We start from the raw sequence: 21,542 nt of genomic DNA on the forward strand, positions 1-21,542 counted from the left end.
CTGCCTTCAGTTTCTAGTTATCCCTCTGAAGGGCTTCCATTCACTTGTAAAGACTAGCCCTTGTCTTTGCAGGCGCTGGCTCTCGTGTCTTTAAAGGCCTCATTCATTGCATAGGTAAGCTTGATTTTCTGCACTGGGTATGTTTCCTCAGGCCATCATCTGTGAAATAGTCAGCAGCTGAGACACCACCTTGTGCCAGGGACGATTTGCGGCCCACATCCCACTGAGGTTGGGGTTTTCCTTGCCGGCCAGTGAGCAATCCACTCTCTGCCCTAGAGGCTGCCTTCTCAGACCATTTGCTAGTACCAACTGTTCAGTTCAGTTCCTCTGAAAAGCAGATACTGTGACGGAGTGGAGATGTACAAGGTTTTATTAGGAGGAAACACCTGTGAAGGATAAAGTGAACAAGAGCAGGTGTTAGCTAGGAAACTTTTGACATTATGACATGGGTCTGACAACTGAAAAAGGAGAGCAGGAAGGAAGCAGCAGCTCAGAGAGTATTGACCAGGCTGGTGAGTCAGCTGTGAGGAGTCCCCGCTGGCCAGAATGGTCCTCCTCAAGTCCACTCACTATCAGTCATGGTGAGAGGCCTAGGCTGTGAATGTGGTGCTGGATCCTGCAGGTACAACACATGGAGGCTGTCAGCCAATATCCTCCTGGGGTCAAAGGTGTCTATCTAAAGAAAAACAAATGACGTGAAAGCTGTGAGTCAAGTTTTATTCAGGAACCTTACTGAGGACTATAGCTTGGAAAATAGCCTTCGCAGGACAGACTGCTCTAAGAGGCAGGGGAGGAGCTAGTTAGTATATATATGAACTTTCTGGCTGGGAAATATTGTAGTCACGTGTGTGTGTGTGTGTGCACGCGCGAGCGTGCGTAAGCACGCCCACGTGCGTTCAGTTGCTAAGTCGTGTTTGACTCTTTCTGACCCTAGGGACTGTAGCCCACCAGGCTCCTCCCGGTGGGCAATCAAATTCTTGCCATGTGATTTCCCAGGCAAGAATACTGGAGTGGGCTGCCATTCCCTTCTTCAAAGGATCTTCCCAACCCAGGGGTTGAATCCATGTTTCCTGCGTCTCCTGCATTGACAGGAGAATTCTTTACCACTGAGCCACTTGGGAAGCTCCAAAAAATAACAGATGTCTCAATTTAATGACTAGTGCTTTTCTATTGTAAGAAGATTCAAGATTCTGGGGTCATTGAAATTCTCCCTTAGGTATGCATCTTAACTATCTAGGGGCCCAAATATCCAAAAACACAGAACTTTCATCCTGCTTTTCCAATCCTGAATTCCCCTTCAGGTGCACTGTTGCTGTGTTTCATCTTAACCCATTTGTATGATCATGGACAACAGGCTTCGTTGCTTTTATTCACAAAGGGAGATCTGAGCAGTGCACGCCCCTGAGGGTCACTTCCATCCTCCCCCACTGCTCTGTCATAAATGAAGTTTCTTTGTTTGTATGTGTTTATTTTGTGATTCTCTAATTTTATTTTGTAAGGACTTTCTATTAAGTCTTGTTATTTGTAAAGCAAATACATCCGTGTTTTTCTCCTTATAGTATCTGGGCTATTCTCATTCATTTCCTCACTCACATACATTTTTAGATTAGTTTGTTAAGTTTTCATGTTTTAGCTGGAATTGCATTCAATAGTTAAGATCAATGGGAAGAACTCTGTGTGACGGTGCATCTTCAAATCCAATGATATGGTATATACTTTCATTTATTTCTTTTAAAATGTCTTTCGATATTATATGTATAAATTTTTCCCGGAAAAGTCTTGCATATCTTTTTAAAGATTCAACATTGATAATTTAAATTTTTGTCCCTGATGTAAATGGTATCTTTTCTTCAAAAAACGTTATATTTTCTGTTTCTTGATGGTGTGTAGTCATGCCTTTCAGAGTTGTCCTACCTTCAGGCAAGGGGGCCTGGCCTTTATACCCCTTATCTACCAATTACTGGCTGAAGACTGCCGTCAGGGACTGGGTGTGACCCTGTGTGGGGAGCCTCTTGGCCTGAGGTCAGTGCCTGGAGAATGACTCAATTGAGCTGCAGACATTCCCACCAGCTGGGCAAATACCACCCTGGCCTGAAGGGGGTTTCTCAGCATTTAAGAGTCACAGAGATGTTCAAGGCCCTTTAGAAGACTGAAGAATTTTCTTTTATTCTTAGGTTTGTTATGTTTTCCTGGGTTGGTAAAAGAAGAGGCCATGCCTACCTGTATGGTGTGCAGAACTAGATGTGGGGTCCAGCTGTTTTTTAAACAGGCTTTCCACTCCTCCTCTGTCAGCCTCCCCTTGCCTCGGCTAGCCCGAGCCTCTTCTGTGGTTTGCAGGAGAGACAGCTGGCTCTCAGGCTTCTCTGACTGCAGCACAGGGTTTAGCTTTCCCCCGTCATCCAAGTCAGTTCCCACTTGACCTCTGCTTTCTGACCTTCAAAGGTCTGATGGTGTCTCCTCTGGTCTCTCTTTTTTATTCCTTAATTGTCATTTAAGTTGGGTTCAAGAAGGAGCATAGGGTTCAATTGTTCTTGCTGAGAAGCTCTCTCAGTGTTCTGATTCAGAGAATTATGAAACAAAGGTAAATTGGGAAGAGACTTCCCTGGTGGTCCAGTGGTTAAGACTCCACACTTCCAGTGCAGGGGGTGTGGATTTGATCCCTGGTTAGAGAACTAAGATCCCACATGGCTGTGGCAACCAAAAAAAAAAGAAAGTGGGCAGAGTTTGACATAGGCTGTTTCTTAAGTTTGAAATTACCCCTTTTTTCTTCTCAGTCTTTGCTTGTCTAACCCACCCTTCAGGTCTCAGTCACTTTCTCCAGGACACGTACCTTCACAGCCCAAGTCTGGGTTATATACTGCTTCTCTGTGTTGCAGTGTAAACTTACTCTGTTTCCTCCAAATATGAATGGTAATATTGTATTTTTGCCTACCTAGTGTGCACTCTGTAGTGCAATACTAATAGTGTTTTACTATACTTTGTTTGAGGCTTCCCTGGAGGTAAAGAATCTGCCTGCAGTGCAGGAGATCCATATTCAATTTCTGGGTCAGGAAGACCCCCTGGAAAAGGGAATGACTATCCAGTATTCTTGCCTGGAGAATTTCATGGACAGAGGAACCTGGCGGGCTGCATAGAGTTGAACACGACTGAATGACTAACACTTTCACTTTTTACATACTTTGTTTTGAAAAGTGCAAACCACAGAATAAAAGTCATTCTGATGTAACCTTTCCAAGGAATTTCTTGGAGAATGTATTTTCATTGATATTCATATATCAGATCAGATCAGTTGCTCAGTCGTGTCCGACTCTTTGTGACCCCATGAATCGCAGCACGCCAGGCCTCCCTGTCCATCACCAACTCCCAGAGTTCACTCAGACTCACATCCATCGAGTCAGTGATGCCATCCAGCCATCTCATCCTCTGTCATCCCCTTCTCCTCTTGCCCCCAATCCCTCCCAGCATCAGAGTCTTTTCCAATGAGTCAACTCTTCGCATGAGGTGGCCAAAGTACTGGAGTTTCAGCTTTAGCTTCATTCCTTCCAAAGAAATCCCAGGGCTGATCTCCTTCAGAATGGACTGGTTGGATCTCCTTGCCATCCAAGGGACTCTCAAGAGTCTTCTCCAACACCACAGTTCAAAAGTGTCAATTCTTCAGCGCTCAGCCTTCTTCACAGTCCAACTTTCACATCCATACATGACCACAGGAAAAACCATAGCCTTGACTAGACAGACCTTTGTTGGCAAAGTAATGTCTCTGCTTTTGAATATGCTATCTAGGTTGGTCATAACTTTCCTTCCAAGGAGTAAGCGTCTTTTAATTTCATGGCTGCAGTCACCATCTGTAGTGATTTTGGAGCCCAGAAAAATAAAGTCTGACACTGTTTCCACTGTTTCCCCATCTATTTCCCATGAACTGGTGGGACCGGATCTTCGTTTTCTGAATGTTGAGCTTTAAGCCAACTTTTTCACTCTCCACTTTCACTTTCATTAAGAGGCTTTTTAGTTCCTCTTCACTTTCTGCCATAAGGGTGGTGTCATCTGCATATCTGAGGTTATTGATATTTCTCCAGCAATCTTGATTCCAGCTTGTGTTTCTTCCAGTCCAGCGTTTCTCATGATGTACTCTGCATATAAGTTAAATAAACAGGATGACAATATACAGCCTTGACGAACTCCTTTTCCTATTTGGAACCAGTCTGTTGTTCCACGTCCAGTTCTAACTGTTGCTTCCTGACTTGCATACAAATTTCTCAAGAGGCAGGTCAGGTGTTCTGGTATTCCCATCTCTTTCAGAATTTTCCACAGTTTATTGTGATCCACACAGTCAAAGGCTTTGGCATAGTCAATAAAGCAGAATAAAAGCAAATTTATGGTTACTCATCTTCTGATTCTGAAGGTACAGGAGACTTCCTGTTTAACCTGGAAGGTGCTTTTGTGACAAGCAAACTCAACCTCCAATATGGGAAAACTGTCACAGGAGCTGTAATTCAGTTTCATAGGAAATTTGGAAAGGCAGGCCTTCAGGGGAATTCTTTAGTTTTTCATGTGTACATTTTTGTCAAAGACGTTCTCATTTGCTGTTAATTTTTTGACTTACCTGATTAAAAAAAAGCAATAAATGCACAAGGTAGATAGTGTGAAAAATATACTGCTGAGAAACCACTACTGCTAATGCTTTGTTGCATACATTTCCTGCTTTCATTTCTCCACGTGGGTTTCCTCTCATAGTTAAGACACTGTTTAAGTATAGCTCCCTCTTTTCTCACATAGCAATGAATCATTGTTTTTTCTCTGTTTCATTAAGTATTCTTTACAAACATGATCTTTATGGTTGTGTAATGGTCATCAGAAGAATGCATGTAATTTACAATTTTCCTATTGTCACCTAGGGTGTTTTATTACATTTTTTTGGTAACAATAAACTTTGTTACATATATTAGAATTGCTATTCTTGAGGAAATTTAGTCTTTAACTCTGAAGAGTAAAAGTGGAGAGGCTTTTCATAGACACTTTGAGATAATGCATGTGAAATGTATATAAATTAAAAAACGTAATATATTTACCTGGTTTAGCTTTCTATTAGTATTAGTGTATGGAGTAAGAAATGGCAACCCACTCCAGTATTCTTGCCTGGAGAATCCCATGGACAGAGTCTGGAAGGCTACAGTCCATAGGATCACAAAGAGTCAGACACAACTTAAGTGATTTAGCATGCTTGGAGACTTTTATTTATATTATTTGTATTATTGAGTTAACCAACTTACTATTTGGAGAAGAAGGTAGATCATATCTACATTCAGAGTGAATTATATCATTAATCATAGTCTATGATATATATATATATATATATAAATATGTAAAGTGAAAATAAAGTGTTAGTTGCTTAGTCATTTCTGACTTTTTGAGTTCCCATCAACTGTAGCCCACCAGGCTCCTCTGTCCATGGGATTCTCCAGGCAAGGGTACTGGAGTGGGTAACCATTCCCTTCTCCAGGGGATCTTATCTTCCCCATGCAGGGATTGAACCTGGGTCTCCCACATTGTGGGTAGATACTGTGCTGAGCCACCAGGGAACACCAAATATATAAAACAATATATTAAAATGAAATGAATAGTGTCAGAGACCACTGATTTTCTTTTTTAAAATTTATTTAGGTGGAGGATAATTGCTTCACAATGGTGTGTTGGTTTTTGCCTGTATACTAGCGCTAATCAGCAATAATGATTATATGTCCCCTCCCTCTTGAGTCTCCCTTCCCCTCATCCCTTCCTTCCAGGATATTACAGACGTGAGGGCTGGGCTCCCTGTGTTATACAGCAGCTTCCCACTAGCCATCTATTTTACACATGGTAGTGTATGGATGTCAATTCTCCTAACTTCTCTTTCCCCTCCTGTGTCCACAAGTCCATTCTTTACATTTGCATCTCCATTCCTTCCCTGAAATAGGTTCATTAGTACTATTTTTCTAGACTTCATGTATATGCATTAATATACAATATTTTTCTGTAATTTCTGATTTATTTCACTGTAAAACAGGCTGTAGGTTTAACTATCTCACTAGAACTGACTCAAATTCATTATTTTTTATGGCTGGGTAATATTCCATTGTATATATATACCACATCTTCTTTCTTTATCTATTCATCTGTCAGTGGACATCTAGGTTGCTTCCATGTCCTGGCTATTGTAAATAGTGCTGCAATGAACATTGGGGTATGTATCTTTTTGAATTGTGGTTTACTCAGGGTTTTGGAGAAGGAAATGGCAACCCACTCCAGTGTTCTTGCCTGGAGAATCCCAGGGACGAGGGAGCCTGGTGGGCTGCACAGAGTCGGACATGACTGAAGCAACTTAGCAGCAGCAGGGTATATGCCCAGTAGTGGGGTTGCTGGGTTATACGGTAGTTCTATTCCTAGCTTTTAAAACAATCCCTGTACTGTTCTCCACAGTGGCCGCACCAATTTACATTCCCACCAACAGTGTAGGAAGGTTTCCTTTCCTGCACATCTGCTCGGCATTGATTATTTGTAGACTTTTTGATGATGGCCATTCTGACTGGGGTGAGGTGATACCTCATTGTAGTTTTGATTTGCATTTCTCTAATAATGAGCAATGTTGAATATATTTTCATTTTTCATGTGTTCATTTGCCATCTGTCTGTCTTCTTTGAAGATATGTCTATGTCTTCTGCCCATTTTTGGACTGTTTTTCTGATATTGAGCTGTATGAGCTGTTTATATAATTAGGAGATTAATCCTTTGTCGGTTGCTTCGTTTGCACTGATTTTCAAACTGGGTGGCAAGATATCAGTGAGTGAATGTATCTTACTGGTTGTAACTAGCATAGCTTTGTTTTTGAAGTGAGATATGATTGATGGGTCTTCCCTTGGTGGCTCAGTGGTAAAGAATCCGCTTGCAACGCAGGAGACATGGCTTTGATCCCTGGATTGGGAAGATCCCCTGGAGAAGGAAATGGCAACCCACTCCAGTATTCTTGCCTGGGAAATCCCTTGGAGAGAGGAGCCTGGCGGGCTAGTCCATAGTGTTGCATAGAGTTGGCCACAAATGAGCAACAAAACAATTGATGTGTTACATTGTATTACTCTTACGTGTACCAAATAATATATTCATTGCAAAGTGATTACCACAATAAATTCAGTTAACTTTCAAGCAATTTTCAAATTCCTCAAAAAATAAAAAGTACTACCACATAATCAGGCGATTCTATTTCTGGGTATTTATCTGAAGGAAATGAAATCACTATCTCAAAAAGATGTCCAAACCCCCATGTTCATTGCAGCATTGTTTTCAATAGTTAAGGCATGAAAGGAGGATCCCATGGACGGAGGAGCCTGGTGGGCTGCAGTCCATGGGGTCGCTAGGAGTCAGACACAACTGAGCAACTTCACTTTCACTTTTCACTTTCAGGCATTGGAGAAGGAAATGGCAACCCACTCCAGTGTTCTTGCCTGGAGAATCCCAGGGACGGGGGAGCCTGCTGGGCTGCTGTCTATGGGGTCTCACAGAGTCGGACACAACTGAAGCGACTTAGCAGCAGCAGCAGAGCAAATCCGGGTGAAACTACTGGCCTTCATTGTGATAGAAAGCCTATTGTTTCCTAACCACTAGAGGGCAGTATACTACATTAGTTAAAAAAAAATCTGACAATACAGTGGATCTAGTTTTACAACTGATTGAGAGACATAAAATTACACGTAATTTTGTGTTGGACTATTACTGTTATGTGAGAACCTACCACATGGCATACACTGAGATAGGGATAAACTGGTGAATAAGACATGTTCTATAATTTAGTAAGAGGACGAGACAGTTACGCTCTTTGGTTTGGCTCCTGTCCGCCTTTCTAGCCTCATACACTGCCACTCCACAGCTTGCAACCTGACCTGTGGTCGTGCTCAACTCCTCCTAATCGTCTTGCACATGCTGTTCTCTCTTCCTGAAATACTGTGCTTCTCTCTGCCTGTTGAACCCTAACTTATACCTCAACCTCCAATATCTTGACTTTCCCAGGCAAAGTTAAGTGCAAGCATGTATTTTCTCCATTTCACTCACTCAACTTTAATCCTCTTAGACCCGGTGACCTCTTTTCCCCAGGAAACTGAACTACTGGAAGGCAAAAGATGTGTTGTTCATTTTCATTTCTCTAGTTGTGTCTGTGACATAGTCAGTGCTTAAAATGCACATTTAATAAACGAGCAAAGAAAAGTACTATGAACAGATGCTATGAGGAGATAATTTCCTCATGATCTCTCCATTAGTTCTTCCATCCTTTCCTTCTAACCATGCCACTAAAAAGCATCTATCCAATTTCCATAGCAAACCAGAGAGGCTTTTTTGACTTACTGATGGTGAGGGAGAGTTAGGCTTTGTCAAACAAGGGAAGGGAAGGGAAAAGAATTTTGGAGGAAAATTTAGGTTTCCCTAATATTTCCCCATGACACCCTGGGGGATGATCTTCACTTTAGCAACACACAGCTGAGACTGAATAATCTTTGTTCTTCCATCCCTTTCTTAGACTAGCCAAGTAGGCGAAGTGGTTATGTTTGTCATTTGGCTAGCAGTATTAAGAAGACAGGGTGCCTAGTACATTCCATTGTGATCTACAAAAGCTGAAGGAATCAGAGTCAAGTTTCAACATGTTCCAAGTCCTCATATGGCAAATTAAACAGTTCTCCATCCAAGTGGTATTTGTACCTGTTTATAAAAGTTTTTGTTATATGTTCACTTTAGAAGTTTGCAAAAAGATTAAAACATAGTTTTAGCTTGCTTACAATTTTGTAGGTATGCCCATACTCAAGTGTGTTAATGTATGTTAGTGTGTGTTAGTTGCTCAGTCGTGTCCAACTCTTTGCAACCTCATGGAGCCCTCCAGGTTCCTCTGCCCATACTCATATCATCTCGGAAATTCTGCTCTGTAGAGAGACCTGGTTGTGTATTACAAGCGATAAATGAAGTCTAAAGTCAAATGGACTTTTGTGTGAGTCCTGGATATGTCTTTTTTTTCTAGCTATGTGAACTTGGGCATGTTTCTCAACCTCACTTCACCTCAGTTCCTTCATTTGAAATACGGACACAGCAGTTCTTCCCTCAGTGGGGTTGCTAGGAGGATTAGACAAAGGTCTGCATGTAAAGAGCTTTACACAAGATTTGGCATATTGTGAGCTTTCAGTAGACATTCAGTTCAGTTCAGCCACTCAGTCATGTCTGACTCTTTACAAGCCCATGAATTGCAGCACACCACACCTTCCTGTCCATCACCAACTCCCAGAGTTTACTCAAACTCACGTCCATCAAGTCAGTGATGCCATCCAGCCATCTCATCCTCTGTCGTCCCCTTCTCCTCCTGCCCCCAGTCCCTCCCAGCATCAGGGTCTTTTCCAATGAGTCAAATCTTCACATGAGGTGGCCAAAGTATTGGAGTTTCAGCGTTAGCATTAGCTCTTATTATAAGATGAAGATCTTCAGTGCAAGATAAAATCATTTTTTCTTTGCGAGTTTTTCTTTCTTCTTTTTCAAATAACCAGTGCTTAATGGATTCCCACCACCCCTCATTCCACTGCTATGGCAGTAAGAAGTTTATTTCCCCATTCTGATAAAACATAAGCTAATGGGGGCTTGCAAGCACGAGAACCTTGGCGGAGATGAAGTGAAGGCCCTGCTGTGGGTGCTATAGTCAGACTTTGTGGGCCTCAGAAAGTCTCTTCCAGTGTTTTCCCACCCAGAGAGCTCTTATCTTTGCTGCCCCTGCGAATGCAGTGAGGCATACAGCCTTGCTATTAAGCATTCTTGAGGCTCCTCTACTGCTTTGGCAAGAGTGAGCTTTCTCTTCAGCATCACTGATGTTGGCTTGGAATATGGTTTTCAGACAGACTGTCTAAATTATCAACTCCTGTGGGTAGGAACGTTGCTATGTATAATCATATCAAAATGACATATATATTAATACATAAGTATGTGAGTGTGTGTGTGTGCTCAGTTGTGTCCAACTGTTTGCCATTTTATGGATTGCAGTCCACTGGGCTCCTCTCTCTATGGGATTTCCCAGACAAGAATACTGGAGTGGTTGCCATTTCCCGACCCAGGGATCGAACCTGCATCCCCTGGGTCTGCTGCACTGCAGGCAGATTCTTTATCCCTGAGCCACTAGGCAAGTTACATACATAAGTACTTAATATATTTTTAAGCTTAAAATTATATGTTTTAATGTTTTATATAACTATAGTGCCATTTGTTAATAGTTTAAGCTTAATATATTTTTAAGCTTAACATTATATGTTTTAATGTTTTATATAACCATAGTGCCATTTGTTCTGAGCCAAAAATGATAGCTCAGTTGGTGAAGAATCCGCCTGCAATGCAGGAGACCCCGGTTTGATTCCTGGGTTGGGAAGATTCGCTGTAGAAGGGGTAGGCTACCCACTCCAGTATTTTGGCCTATGCAGTCCATGGGGTCGCAAAGAATTGGACACCACTGAGCGACTTTCACTTTCATATGGTACAACAAAAATGTTAAAACATTTTAAGAATTTAAAACATTTTAGCCTTTTAATTTTGAGATAATTTTAGATTTACAAAAGAGTGGCCATGACAGTACAGAGAGTTCCTAAATACCCATTACTCAGCTTTCCCTAATGTTAACATCTCATATAACCATGGTGGAGTTATCAAAACTTAGAAACAAACATTTGTACACTACTATTGACTAAACTACAGATTTCATTAGGATTTCACCATTCCCTCCCCCAGTAATGTCCTTGTTCTGTTTCTGAGTCCCACCCAAGACTTCATGTTACATTCGTTCTGTCCTTTAGTCTCTTCTAATCTGGGACAGTTCGTCAGCCTTTCCTTTCATTTCACAATCTTGGCACTTTTGGAAAGTACTGATCAAGCGTTTTGTAGAATGTCCTTAATTTGTCTGAGTTTGTGTGATGTTTTTCTCCAGATTATTGAGTTTGTAGAGTTTTGGGAGGAGTGCCACAGAAATGACACACCCTTCTCAGTGCATTAGATAAGGCAGTACAACATGACACTGCCATGCTCTCTTACTAGTCATATTTAGTTATTCACTGAAAGATTTCTTTTAATTGAAAAAGAAAAAATACATGAAATTGAGAAAATCTGATACATGTAAAAATTTATCTATCTATTTATATACTTATAAACACATACACAATGTAGTTTTCTCTAAAAGCATCGACATTTGTAGGAACACAGACATTGCCATTCTGACTTAAACTAACAAGGTTTTGTTCTTAGAAACAAAAAGTTACCTACATATTTCTTTTAAAAAATTATTTTTAATTGAAGGGTAATTGCTTTACAGAATTTTGTTGTTTTCTCTCAAACCTCAACATGAGTCAGCCATAGGTATACATATATCCCCTCCCTTTTGAACCTTCCTCCCATCTCCCTCCCCAGTCTACCCCTCTAGGTTGATACAGAGCCCCTGTTTGAGTTTCCTGAGCCATACAGCAAATTCCCGTTGGCTATCTGTTTTACATATGGTAATATAAGTTTCCATGTTATTCTTTCCTTACATCTCACCCTCTCCTCCTCTCTCTCCATGTCCATTAGTCTATTCTCTCTGTCTGTTTCTCCACTGCTGCTGCTGCTGGTGCTAAGTCACTTCAGTCATGTCCGACTCTGTGCGACCCCATAGATGGCAGCCCACCAGGCTCCCCCGTCCCTGGGATTCTCCAGGCAAGAACACTGGAGTGGGTTGCCATTTCCTTCTCCAATGCATGAAAGTGAAAAGTAAAAGTGAAGTCGCTCAGACGTGTCTGACTCTTCACGACCCCATGGACTGCAGCCCACCAGGCTCCTCCGTCCATGGGATTTTCCAGGCAAGAGTACTGGAGTGGGTTGCCATTGCCTTCTCCACTGCTGCCCTGTAAATAAATTCTTCAGTGCCCTTTTTCTAGGTTCTGAATATATGCATTAGAGTACAATATTTATCTTTTACTTTCTGACTTACTTCACTCTGTATAATAAGCTCATCAGAACTGGCTCAAATGTGTTCCTTTTTATGGCTGAGTAATATTCTGTTGTGTATATGTACCATTTCTTTATGCATTCATCAGTCAATGGACATCTAGGTTGCTTCTATGTTCTAGTTATTGTAAATAGTGCTGCAATGAACAATGCGGCACACGTGTCTTTTTCAATTTTGGTTTCCTAAGGGTATATGCCTAGGAGTGGGATTGGTGGGTCATATGGTGGTTTTATTCCTAGTTTTTTAAGGAATCTCCATACCGTCTTCCATAGTGGCTGTATCAGTTTACATTCCCACCAACAGTGCGAAAGTGTTCCCTTTTCTCCACATCCTCTCCAGCATTTATTGTTTGTAGACTTTTTGATGATGGCCATTCTGACTGGTGTGAGGTGATATCTCATTGTAGTTTTGATTTGCAATTCTCTAATAATGAGCGATGCTGAGCATCTTTTCATGTGTTTGTTAGCCATCTGTATGTCTTCTTCAGAGAAATGTCTGTTTAGGTCTTTTTCTCACTTTTTGATTGGGTTGTTTTTTTTTTTTTTCTGGTATTGAGTTTTATGAGCTGCTTGTATACTTTGGAAATTAATCCTTTGTCAGTTGTTTCATTTGATATTATTTTATCCCATTCTGAGGGTTTTTCACCTTGCTTATAGTTTGCTGTGCAAAAGCTTTTAAGTTTAATCAGGTCCCACTTGTTTACTTTTGTTTTTATTTCTGTTACTCTAGGAGGTGGGTCACAGAGGATCTGCTTTGATTTATGTTATCCAGTGTTCTGCCTATGTTTTTCTCTAAGAGTTTTATAGTTTCTTACATTTAGGTCTTTAATCCATTTTAAGTTTGTCTTTGTGTATGGTGTTAGGAAGTGTTCTAATTTCATTTTTTTACACGGAGCTGTCCAGTTTTCTCAGCACCATTTATTGAAGAGGCTCTCTTTGCCCCATTGTATATTCTTGCCTCCTTTGTAAAAAATAAGGTACCCATAGGTGCATGGGTTTATTTTTGGGCTTTCTATCTCATTCCTTTGGTCTAGATGTATGTTTTTGTGCCAGTACCATACTGTCTTGATGACTGTAGCTTTGTAGTATACTCTGAAGTTAGGAAGGTTGATTCTTCTTTCTTAAGACTAATTTGGCTATTCGGGATCTTTTGTGTTTCCATATGAATTGTGAATTTTTTTTGTCCTGGTTCTGTGAAAAATACCATTGATAATTTGATAGGGTTTGCATTGAATCTGTAGATTGTGTTTGGTAGTATAGTCATTTTCACAATATTGATTCTTCCTACCCAGGAACATGGAATATCTCTCCATCTGTTTCTGTCATCTTTGATTTCTTTCATTAGTGTCTTATAACTTTCTGTGTACAGTTCTTTTATCTCCTTAGATAAGTTTATTCCTAGATCTTTAATTGTTTTTGTTGCAATGGTGAATGGGATTGATTCCTTAATTTCTCTTTCTGATTTTTCATCGTTAGTATATAGAAATGCAAGTGATATCTGTGTATTGATTTTGTATCTTGCAACTTTGCTAAATTCACTGATTAGCTCTAGTAATTTTTTGATACTATCTTTAGGGTTTTCTATGTACAGTTTCATGTCATCTGCAAACAGTGAGAGCTTTACTTCTTTTCCAATCTGGATTCCTTTTATTTCTTTTTCTTCTCTGATTGCTGTAGCTAGGACTTCCAGAAATATTTTGAATAATAGTGGTGAAAGTGGACACCCTTGTCTTGTTTCTGATCTTAGGGGGAATGCTTTCAGTTTTTCACCGTTGAGAATAATGTTTGCTGTAAACTTTTCATGTACAGCCTTTACTATGTTGAGGTAGGTTCCTTCTATGCTCATTTGTTGAAGAGTTTTAATCATAAGTGGGTGCTGAATTTTGTCAAAGGCTTTTTCTGCATCTATTGAGATTATCATATGGTTTTTATATTTCAATTTGTTAATATTGTGTAATCACATTGACTGATTTCCATATATTGAAGAATCTTTGCATCCCTGGAATAAACCCAACTTGATCATGGTGTATGAGTTTTTGATGAGTTGCTGAATTCTGTTTGCTAAAATTTTGTTGAGGATTTTTGCATCTATGTTTATCAGTGGTATTGGCCTGTAGCTTTCTTTTTTGTGTTGCCTTTGTCTGGCTTTGGTATCAGAGTGATGGTGGCCTTGCAGAATGAGTTTAGAAGTGTTCCTTCCTCTGTAACTTTATGCAAGAGTTTAGAAGAATAGGCATTAGCTCTTCTCTAAATGTTTGATGAAATTCTCCTGTGAAGACATCTGCTCCTGGGCTTGAGATTTTTGATCACAGATTCAATTTCAGTATTTGGGTTGTTCATAATTTCTATTTCTTCCTGGTTAATTCTTGGAAGATTGAACTTTTCTAAGAATCTGCCCATTTCTTCCAGGTTACCCATTTTATTGCCATATAGTTGTTCATAATATTCTCTTATAATCCTTTGTATTTCTGCACTGTCGTAACCTCTCCTTTTTCATTTCTAATTTTGTTGATTTGATTCTTTTTTTTTCTTGATGAGTCTGACTAGACGTTTGTCATTTTATTTTCTCAAAGAACCAGCGTTTAGTTTTATTAATCTTTACTATTGTTTGTTTTTCATTTATTTCTGCTCGGATCTTTATGATTTCTTTCCTTCTGATAATTTTTGTTGTTGTTGTTGTTGCTGTTCTTCTTTTTCCGGTTGTTTCAGGTGTAAAGTTAGGTTGTATATTCAGTGTTTCTCTTGTTTCTTGAGGTAGGATTGTATTGCTATAAACTTTCCTCTTAGAACTGCTTTTGCTGCGTCCCATAGGTTTTGAGTTGTCGTGTTTTCACTGTCATTTGTTTCTAGAAATTCTTGATTTCCCTTTTTATTTCTTCAGTACCTGTTGGTTATTTAGAAACGTATTGTTTAATCTCCATGTGTTTGTGTTTCTTAGTTTTTTTCTTGTAATTGATATCTAGTCTCTTAGCGTTGTGGTCAGAGAAGATGCTTGATATGATTTCAGTTTTCTTAAATTTACTGAGGCTTGATTTGTGACCCAAGATGTGGTCTATCCTGGAGAATGTGCACTTGAGAAGACGATGTACTCTTCTGCATTTGGAGGGAATGTCCTGAAGATATCAATGAGATCCGCCTCATCTAATGTATCATTTAAGACTTGTTTCCTTATTAATTTTCTGTTTTGATGATCTGTCCATTGGTGTGAGTGGAGTGTTAAAGTCTACTATTATTGTGTTACTGTCAATTTCTCCTTTTATGTCTGTTCATGTCTGCCTTATGTATTGAAGTGTTCCTATGTTGGGGGCATAGATGTATACAATTGTTATGTCTTCCTCTTGGATTGATCCCTTGATCATCATGTAGTGTCCTTCCTTATCTCTTGTAATCTTCTTTATTTTAAGGTCTATTTTGTCTGATATGAGGATTGCTGCTCCAGCTTTCTTTTGCTTCCCATTTGCATGGAATATATTTTTCCATCTTCTCACTTTCAGTCTATATGTGTCTTTAGATCTGAAGTGGGTCTCTTGTAGACAGCACATATATGGGTCTTGTTTTTGTATCCATTCAGCCAGTCTGTGTTTTTTGGTTGGAGCATTTAATCCATTTATGTTTAAATTAATTATTGATAGATATGTTCCTATTGCCATTTTCTTAATTGTTTGGGGTTGATTTTGTAGATCTTTTTCTTCTCTTGTATTTCTTGACTAAGTCCCTTTAACATTTGTTGTAAAGCTGGTTTGGTGGTACTGAATACTCTTAACTTTTGCTTGTTTGAAAAGCTTTTTATTTATCCATCAATTTTGAATGAGATCCTTGCTGGGTACAGTAATTTTGGGCTGTAGATTTTTCCCTTTCAGTACTTTAAATATATCCTGCCATTCCCTTCTGGCCTGCAGAGTTTCTGCTGAAAGATCAGCTATTAAACATATGGGGTTTTCCTTGTATGTTACTTGTTGCTTTTCCTTTGCTGCTTTTAATATTCTTTCTTTGTGTCTAGTCTTTGTTAGTTTGATTAGTATGTGTCTTGGCATGTTTCTCCTTGGGTTTATCCTGTATGGGATTCTTTGCGCCTCTTGAACTTGATTATTTCCTTTTCCATGTTGGGGAAATTTTCAACTATAATCTCTTTAAAAATTTTCTCATACCCTTTCTTTTGCTTTTCTTCTGAGACCCCTATAATTCTAATGTTGGTGCATTTGATATTACCCCACAGATCTCTGAGACTATCCTCAGTTCTTTTCATTCTTTTTACTTTATTCTGCTCTTAAGAAGTTATTTCCACCATTTTATCTTCTAGTTCACTGATTCATTCTTCTGCTTCAGATATTCTGCTATCAATTTCTTCTAGAGTATTTTTTAATTTCAGTAATTGTGTTGTTTATATGTTTATTCTTTTTCTAGGTTTTTGTTAATTGATTTTTGCATTTTCTCCATTTTATTTTCAAGGTTTTTGATCATCTTTACTATGACTATTCTGAATTCTTTTTCAGGGGGTTTGCCTATTTCCTCTTCATTTATTTGGACTTCTGTGTTTCCAGTTTGTTCCTTCATTTGTGTAGTATTTCTCCTTCTTTTTTTTTTTTTTTTTTTTAAACTTATTGTGTTTGAGGTCTCCTTTCCCCAGGCTTCAAGTTTGGATTCTTTCTTCCTTTTGGTTTCTGCTCTCCTAAGGTTGGTCCAGTGGTTTGTGTAAGCTTTGTATAGGGTGAGATTTTTGCTGAGTTTTTGTTTGTTTTTCTTCTGATGCACAAGGCTGAGTGAGGTGGTATCTTGTCTGCTGATGAGTGGGTTTGTATTTTTGTTTTGTTTGTTGTTTAGATGAGGCATCCTGCACAGGGTGCTACTGGTGGTTGGGTGATGTCGGGTCTTGTATTCAAGTGGTTTCCTTTGTGTAGGTTCTCAGTATTTGATACTCCCTAGGGTTAGTTCTCTGGTAATCTAGGGTCTTGGAGTTAGTGCTCCCATTCCCGAAGGCTCAGGGCTTGATCTTTCTGTCCATGAGAAGATGAAAGGTAGACTTATTGCTTGAGGTGATGAGGCTGTGAATCTTTGTGGAAGAGTTTCAGTTTTGAGGAATTTCTGGATAGGAGTGAGAAGAAAGCCCTCAGGTGCAATTGCGCCTCAGTTCTGTAGTCAGTGCCTTGATCCAGAAACTGCACTGGACAGCAGGACTTCACAGAGGGACACTGACCTTAAGGTGACATAAAGGGAAGGGAGATGAGATTCAGAGAAGGGTTTGGAAAGCAAGAGTATCCTTTATGCAAATCTATATATTTCTTGTGTTGACTGGTGTTAGTGCATTTTACTTCCAACATGGATTTATTTAAGTTAAAAATTTTTATTGGAGTATAGTTGGTCTACAATGTCATGTTCATTTCTGCTGTACAGCAAAGTGAGCCAGTTATGTGTATGCATATACCCACTCTTTTAGAGATTCCTTTCCCATGTAGGTCATTACAGAGTATTGAGTAAGGTTCTCTGTGATACACAGTAGGTCCTTATTTGCTGTTGTTCAATTGCTCAGTCATGTCCAACTCTTTGGGACTCCATGGACTGCAGCACTCCAGGCTTCCCTGTCCTTCACCATCTCCCAGAGTTTGCTCAAACTCATGTCCTCTGAGTTGGTGGTGTCATCCAGCCATCTCATCCTCTGTTGTCCCTTCCTCTTCCTGCCTTCAGGTCTTTATTAGTTATCTATTTTATATATAATAGCATGTATATGTCAATCTCAATCTCCCAATTTACCCCTCCCACTCTTTCCCCCCTAGTAACCACAAGATTGCTTCCTACATCTGTGACTCTATTTCTGTTTTATAAATAAACTCATTTGTGTCATTTTTTTTAGATTCCACATATAAGCAGTATCATATGATATTTGTCTTTATCTGTCTGACTTACATCACTCAGTATGACAAGCTCTAGGTTCATCCATGTTGCTGCAAATAACATTATTTCATTCTTTTTAAAGGCTGAGTAATATTCCACTATATATATAAATATACATCCCACTATATATATATATTCTTTATCCATTCCTCTGTAGATGGACATTTAGGCTGCTTCCATGTCTTGGCTATGGTAAGTCAGATCTGATCAGTCAATCAGTTGTGTCCGACTCTTTGCAACCCCATGAATCGCAGCACGCCAGGCCTCCCTGTCCATCACCAACTCCCAGAGTTCACTCAGACTCATGTCCATTGAGTCAGTGATGCCATCCAGCCATCTTATCCTCTGTGCGACCCCATAGATGGCAGCCCACCAGGCTCCCCTGTCCCTGGGATTCTCCAGGCAAGAACACTGGAGTGAATTGCTATTTCCTTCTCTAACTCTTCGCATGAGGTATCACTAAATTAGAGAAATACAAATCAAAACTACAATGAGCGATCACCTCACATCAGTCCAAATTCATCCAGAAGTATACAAACAATAAACGCTAGAGAGGGTATGGTGAAAGGGCAACCCTCCTACACTGTTGATGGAATGTAAATTGGTACAACCTCTATGAGGTTCAAAAAAAAACTGAAAATAAGTTGTCATATAATCCAGCAATCCCACTCCTGGCACATATGCAGAGAAAACCATAATTATAAAAAATGCATGCACTCCACTGTTAATTACAGTGCTGTTTACCATAGCCAGAGAAAACTCTTGAGAGTCCCTTGGACTGCAAGGAGATCCAACCAGTCCATTTTGAAGATCAGCCCTGGGGTTTCTTTGGAGGGAATGATGCTAAAGCTGAAACTCCAGTACTTTGGCCACCTCATGCGAAGAGTTGACTCATTGGAAAAGACTCTGATGCTGGGAGGGATTGGGGGCAGGAGGAAAAGGGGACGACAGAGGATAAGATGGCTGGATGGCATCACTGACTCAATGGACATGAGTCTGAGTGAACTCTGGGAGTTGGTGATGGACAGGGAGGCCTGGCGTGCTGCGATTCATGGGGTTGCAAAGAGTTGGACACAACTGATTGACTGATCAGATCTGACTTACCATAGCCAAGACATGGAAGCAGCCTAAATGTCCATCTACAGAGGAATGGATAAAGAATATATATATATAGTGGGATGTATATTTATATATATAGTGGGTCGCACAGAGTCGGACATGACTGAAGTGACTTAGCAGCAGCATGTGAAGAGTTGATTCATTGGAAAAGACTCTGATGCTGGGAGGGATTGGGGGCAGGAGGAAAAGGGGACGACAGAAGATGAGATGGCTGGATGGCATCACTGACTCGATGGACGTGAGTCTGAGTGAACTCCAGGAGATGGTGATGGACAGTGAGGCCTGGTGCGCTGCGATTCATGGGGTCGCAAAGAGTCGGACACGACTGAGCGACTGAACTGAACTGAAATGAACTTAGTGATGTTGAGCATCTTTTCATGTGCTTTGCCAACATGGATTTAAAATGAAGTCATTGGTAATCATCTCTGATGCTAATTTTATTTTAATATTATATATATGTATATATATATTTCCCAGTATGATTTTATTTATGTAAAGGCCCAAAATGGACAAATTAAATCTCTGGTGATAGAAATCAGAATGGCAATTGTCTTCGGGGGTAATGTATAATACTTTGGGGTGCTAGTAATGCTCTATATCTTCATGTAGGTGGTGGTTACATAGGTGTGTCCACTTCATAAAATTTTATCAAGACATAGGACGTATCTATCTATCTATAATTTGCCCCCCCTTTATAATTTTATAATTAAAACATCTATTTAAAAAATTTCCAGACTCATCCTTAGTTCAAATATTCAAATATTTTTCATGCTCTTGAAAGCAAGTATCCTCTCTGACACCAGTTTTAAAGATAAACCTAAATTTCTTATCAGTTATTAGAAACTCTGTGTATCACAGATGTGTCTAATTTAAAAAAATTTTTTTTGATATTCTTTGCCTAAGAGATTATTGTACCTTGTAGTGATTTTATAAGTTTATTCACTGAGGAAAGTGGTATTTTCTTTGGTTTCTTCTAAGTTTACCTTCTCAATTTGAAAGAGAATTCTTTTTTTTCCCTAAAAGTTAAAACTCAGTGTTGTAAGGCACTTTTCTTACATTATTTGAAATGTATATATTATCACATTCTTACTTAGTGTTCACTTTGGTAGCATGCAAAACACTATTCACTTTAATTTGCAAGGAATGTATATTTTTGCCCTTCTACTTTTCTTATTTAATGAAGCCACTCTGGTCTAAAATTATAACATCTCTTTTTGGAGGAGTTAGGGCCAATAATGGGCTTCCTGGTGGCTCATACAGTAAAGAATCTGCCTGGAATGCTGGAGACCAGGTTCAATACCTGGGTCAGGAAGATCCTCTGGAGAAGGAATGGCTACCCACTCCAGCCATTCCTCCAGGCAAGAATGGTTATCAATTCTTGCCTGGAGAATTCATGGGCAGAGGAGCCTGGCAGGCTATAGTCCATGGGGTCACAAAGAGTTGGACATGATTGAGCGACTGCCACATACACACACACACAGGGCCAATACTGCATGGGGATTCTGGTCATATTGCAGTTTCATAAAAGGACAATGTCATAATGTATTAGGAAAGTACAAATCTTGTCCTGCTTTACCAGTTTACTAGTGAGGTTGTTCTGGTCTAGCCTGACTTTGGATTTTTAATTATTTTTAACTATCTCTTGTTTAGAGATATTCTTTGATGTATAAATGAAAGGGATTAAAGTTAGGGATTATTAACTGTGGAGTTGCTTTAGCATGTAGGAGGCTGATGAATACATTTACAGCAACACATAAATATGAATCCTTGTCTTAAAAAAAAAAAACACACCACGTATTCATTTAAGATGTTTGAAATGCTTCACAAACATCATGGCACACCCATCTTGCCTGATTACCCCATGGGAATATAATTTTATTTATTTTCCTGTAGAACAGCCTTCATTGTTTGAAATGTGAAGTGGGAGAGGAGAGGCTAGCACAGCTCAGGCTCCCAGGGCAGCTCCACAGACCTGATATCAAAGGAGAATGAATCAGTACCTTGGGGAACCCTGCTGCTCCTTGGAGCCTGATGTCCGGGTGCTTGAGGTTAGTACTCACGGACTGGAAGCCACCGGTACCAAAGGCATGACACAGAGAAGGCCAGAGCCCTTTCTGGACCTTTGCACATGACCAGGAATGAAAGGAAAGTTGTTTAATGCTATCCTGATTCACAGAGGTATATTGATGGCATAAAAAAATGTCCAAAATGTTTACTGGTAGAGGCAAGCAACTTTCTATTTTTTAAATCTGAGCTCTAAATTTTATGTTACCTTATTAAATTCTACTCTTATACACTCCAAATAAGACTGTACAAAATACTTTTTCTTTCAGTTGGTCATGATCTTGGGTGGGTTTAAGCTGTCTCTGGACTATGGTAACTGAATCAGTTCAGTTTAGTTGCTCAGTCGTGTCCAACTCTTTGCAACCCCTCAGCATGCCAGGCCTCCCTGTCCATCACCAACTCCAGGAGTTCACCCAAACCGATGTCCATTGAGTCAGTGATGCCATCCAACCATC

At 39.8% G+C, this 21,542-nt stretch overlaps 1 protein-coding gene and 1 non-coding gene across 2 annotated transcripts in view; both read right to left on the bottom strand.

Annotated features, from left to right (window-relative positions):
- Positions 1–243: 243 nt before the first annotated feature.
- The window catches only part of CEP126 (centrosomal protein 126), a 139,250-nt gene continuing 117,951 nt past the window's right edge, over positions 244–21,542 (bottom strand). Inside the window, exon 10 of the mRNA XM_070803324.1 lies at positions 244–676. Within this exon, the coding sequence (XP_070659425.1) occupies positions 663–676 (14 nt within the window). The 3' untranslated portion in view covers positions 244–662. The remainder of the gene's footprint in view (positions 677–21,542) is intronic.
- Positions 21,053–21,169, bottom strand: LOC139176211 (small nucleolar RNA SNORA57). Its single transcript, XR_011560664.1, has one exon. It is a non-coding gene; the product is annotated as a small nucleolar RNA SNORA57 (small nucleolar RNA).

This window comes from Bos indicus, chromosome 15, assembly GCF_029378745.1.
Source record: "Bos indicus isolate NIAB-ARS_2022 breed Sahiwal x Tharparkar chromosome 15, NIAB-ARS_B.indTharparkar_mat_pri_1.0, whole genome shotgun sequence".
NCBI lineage: Eukaryota > Metazoa > Chordata > Mammalia > Artiodactyla > Bovidae > Bos > Bos indicus.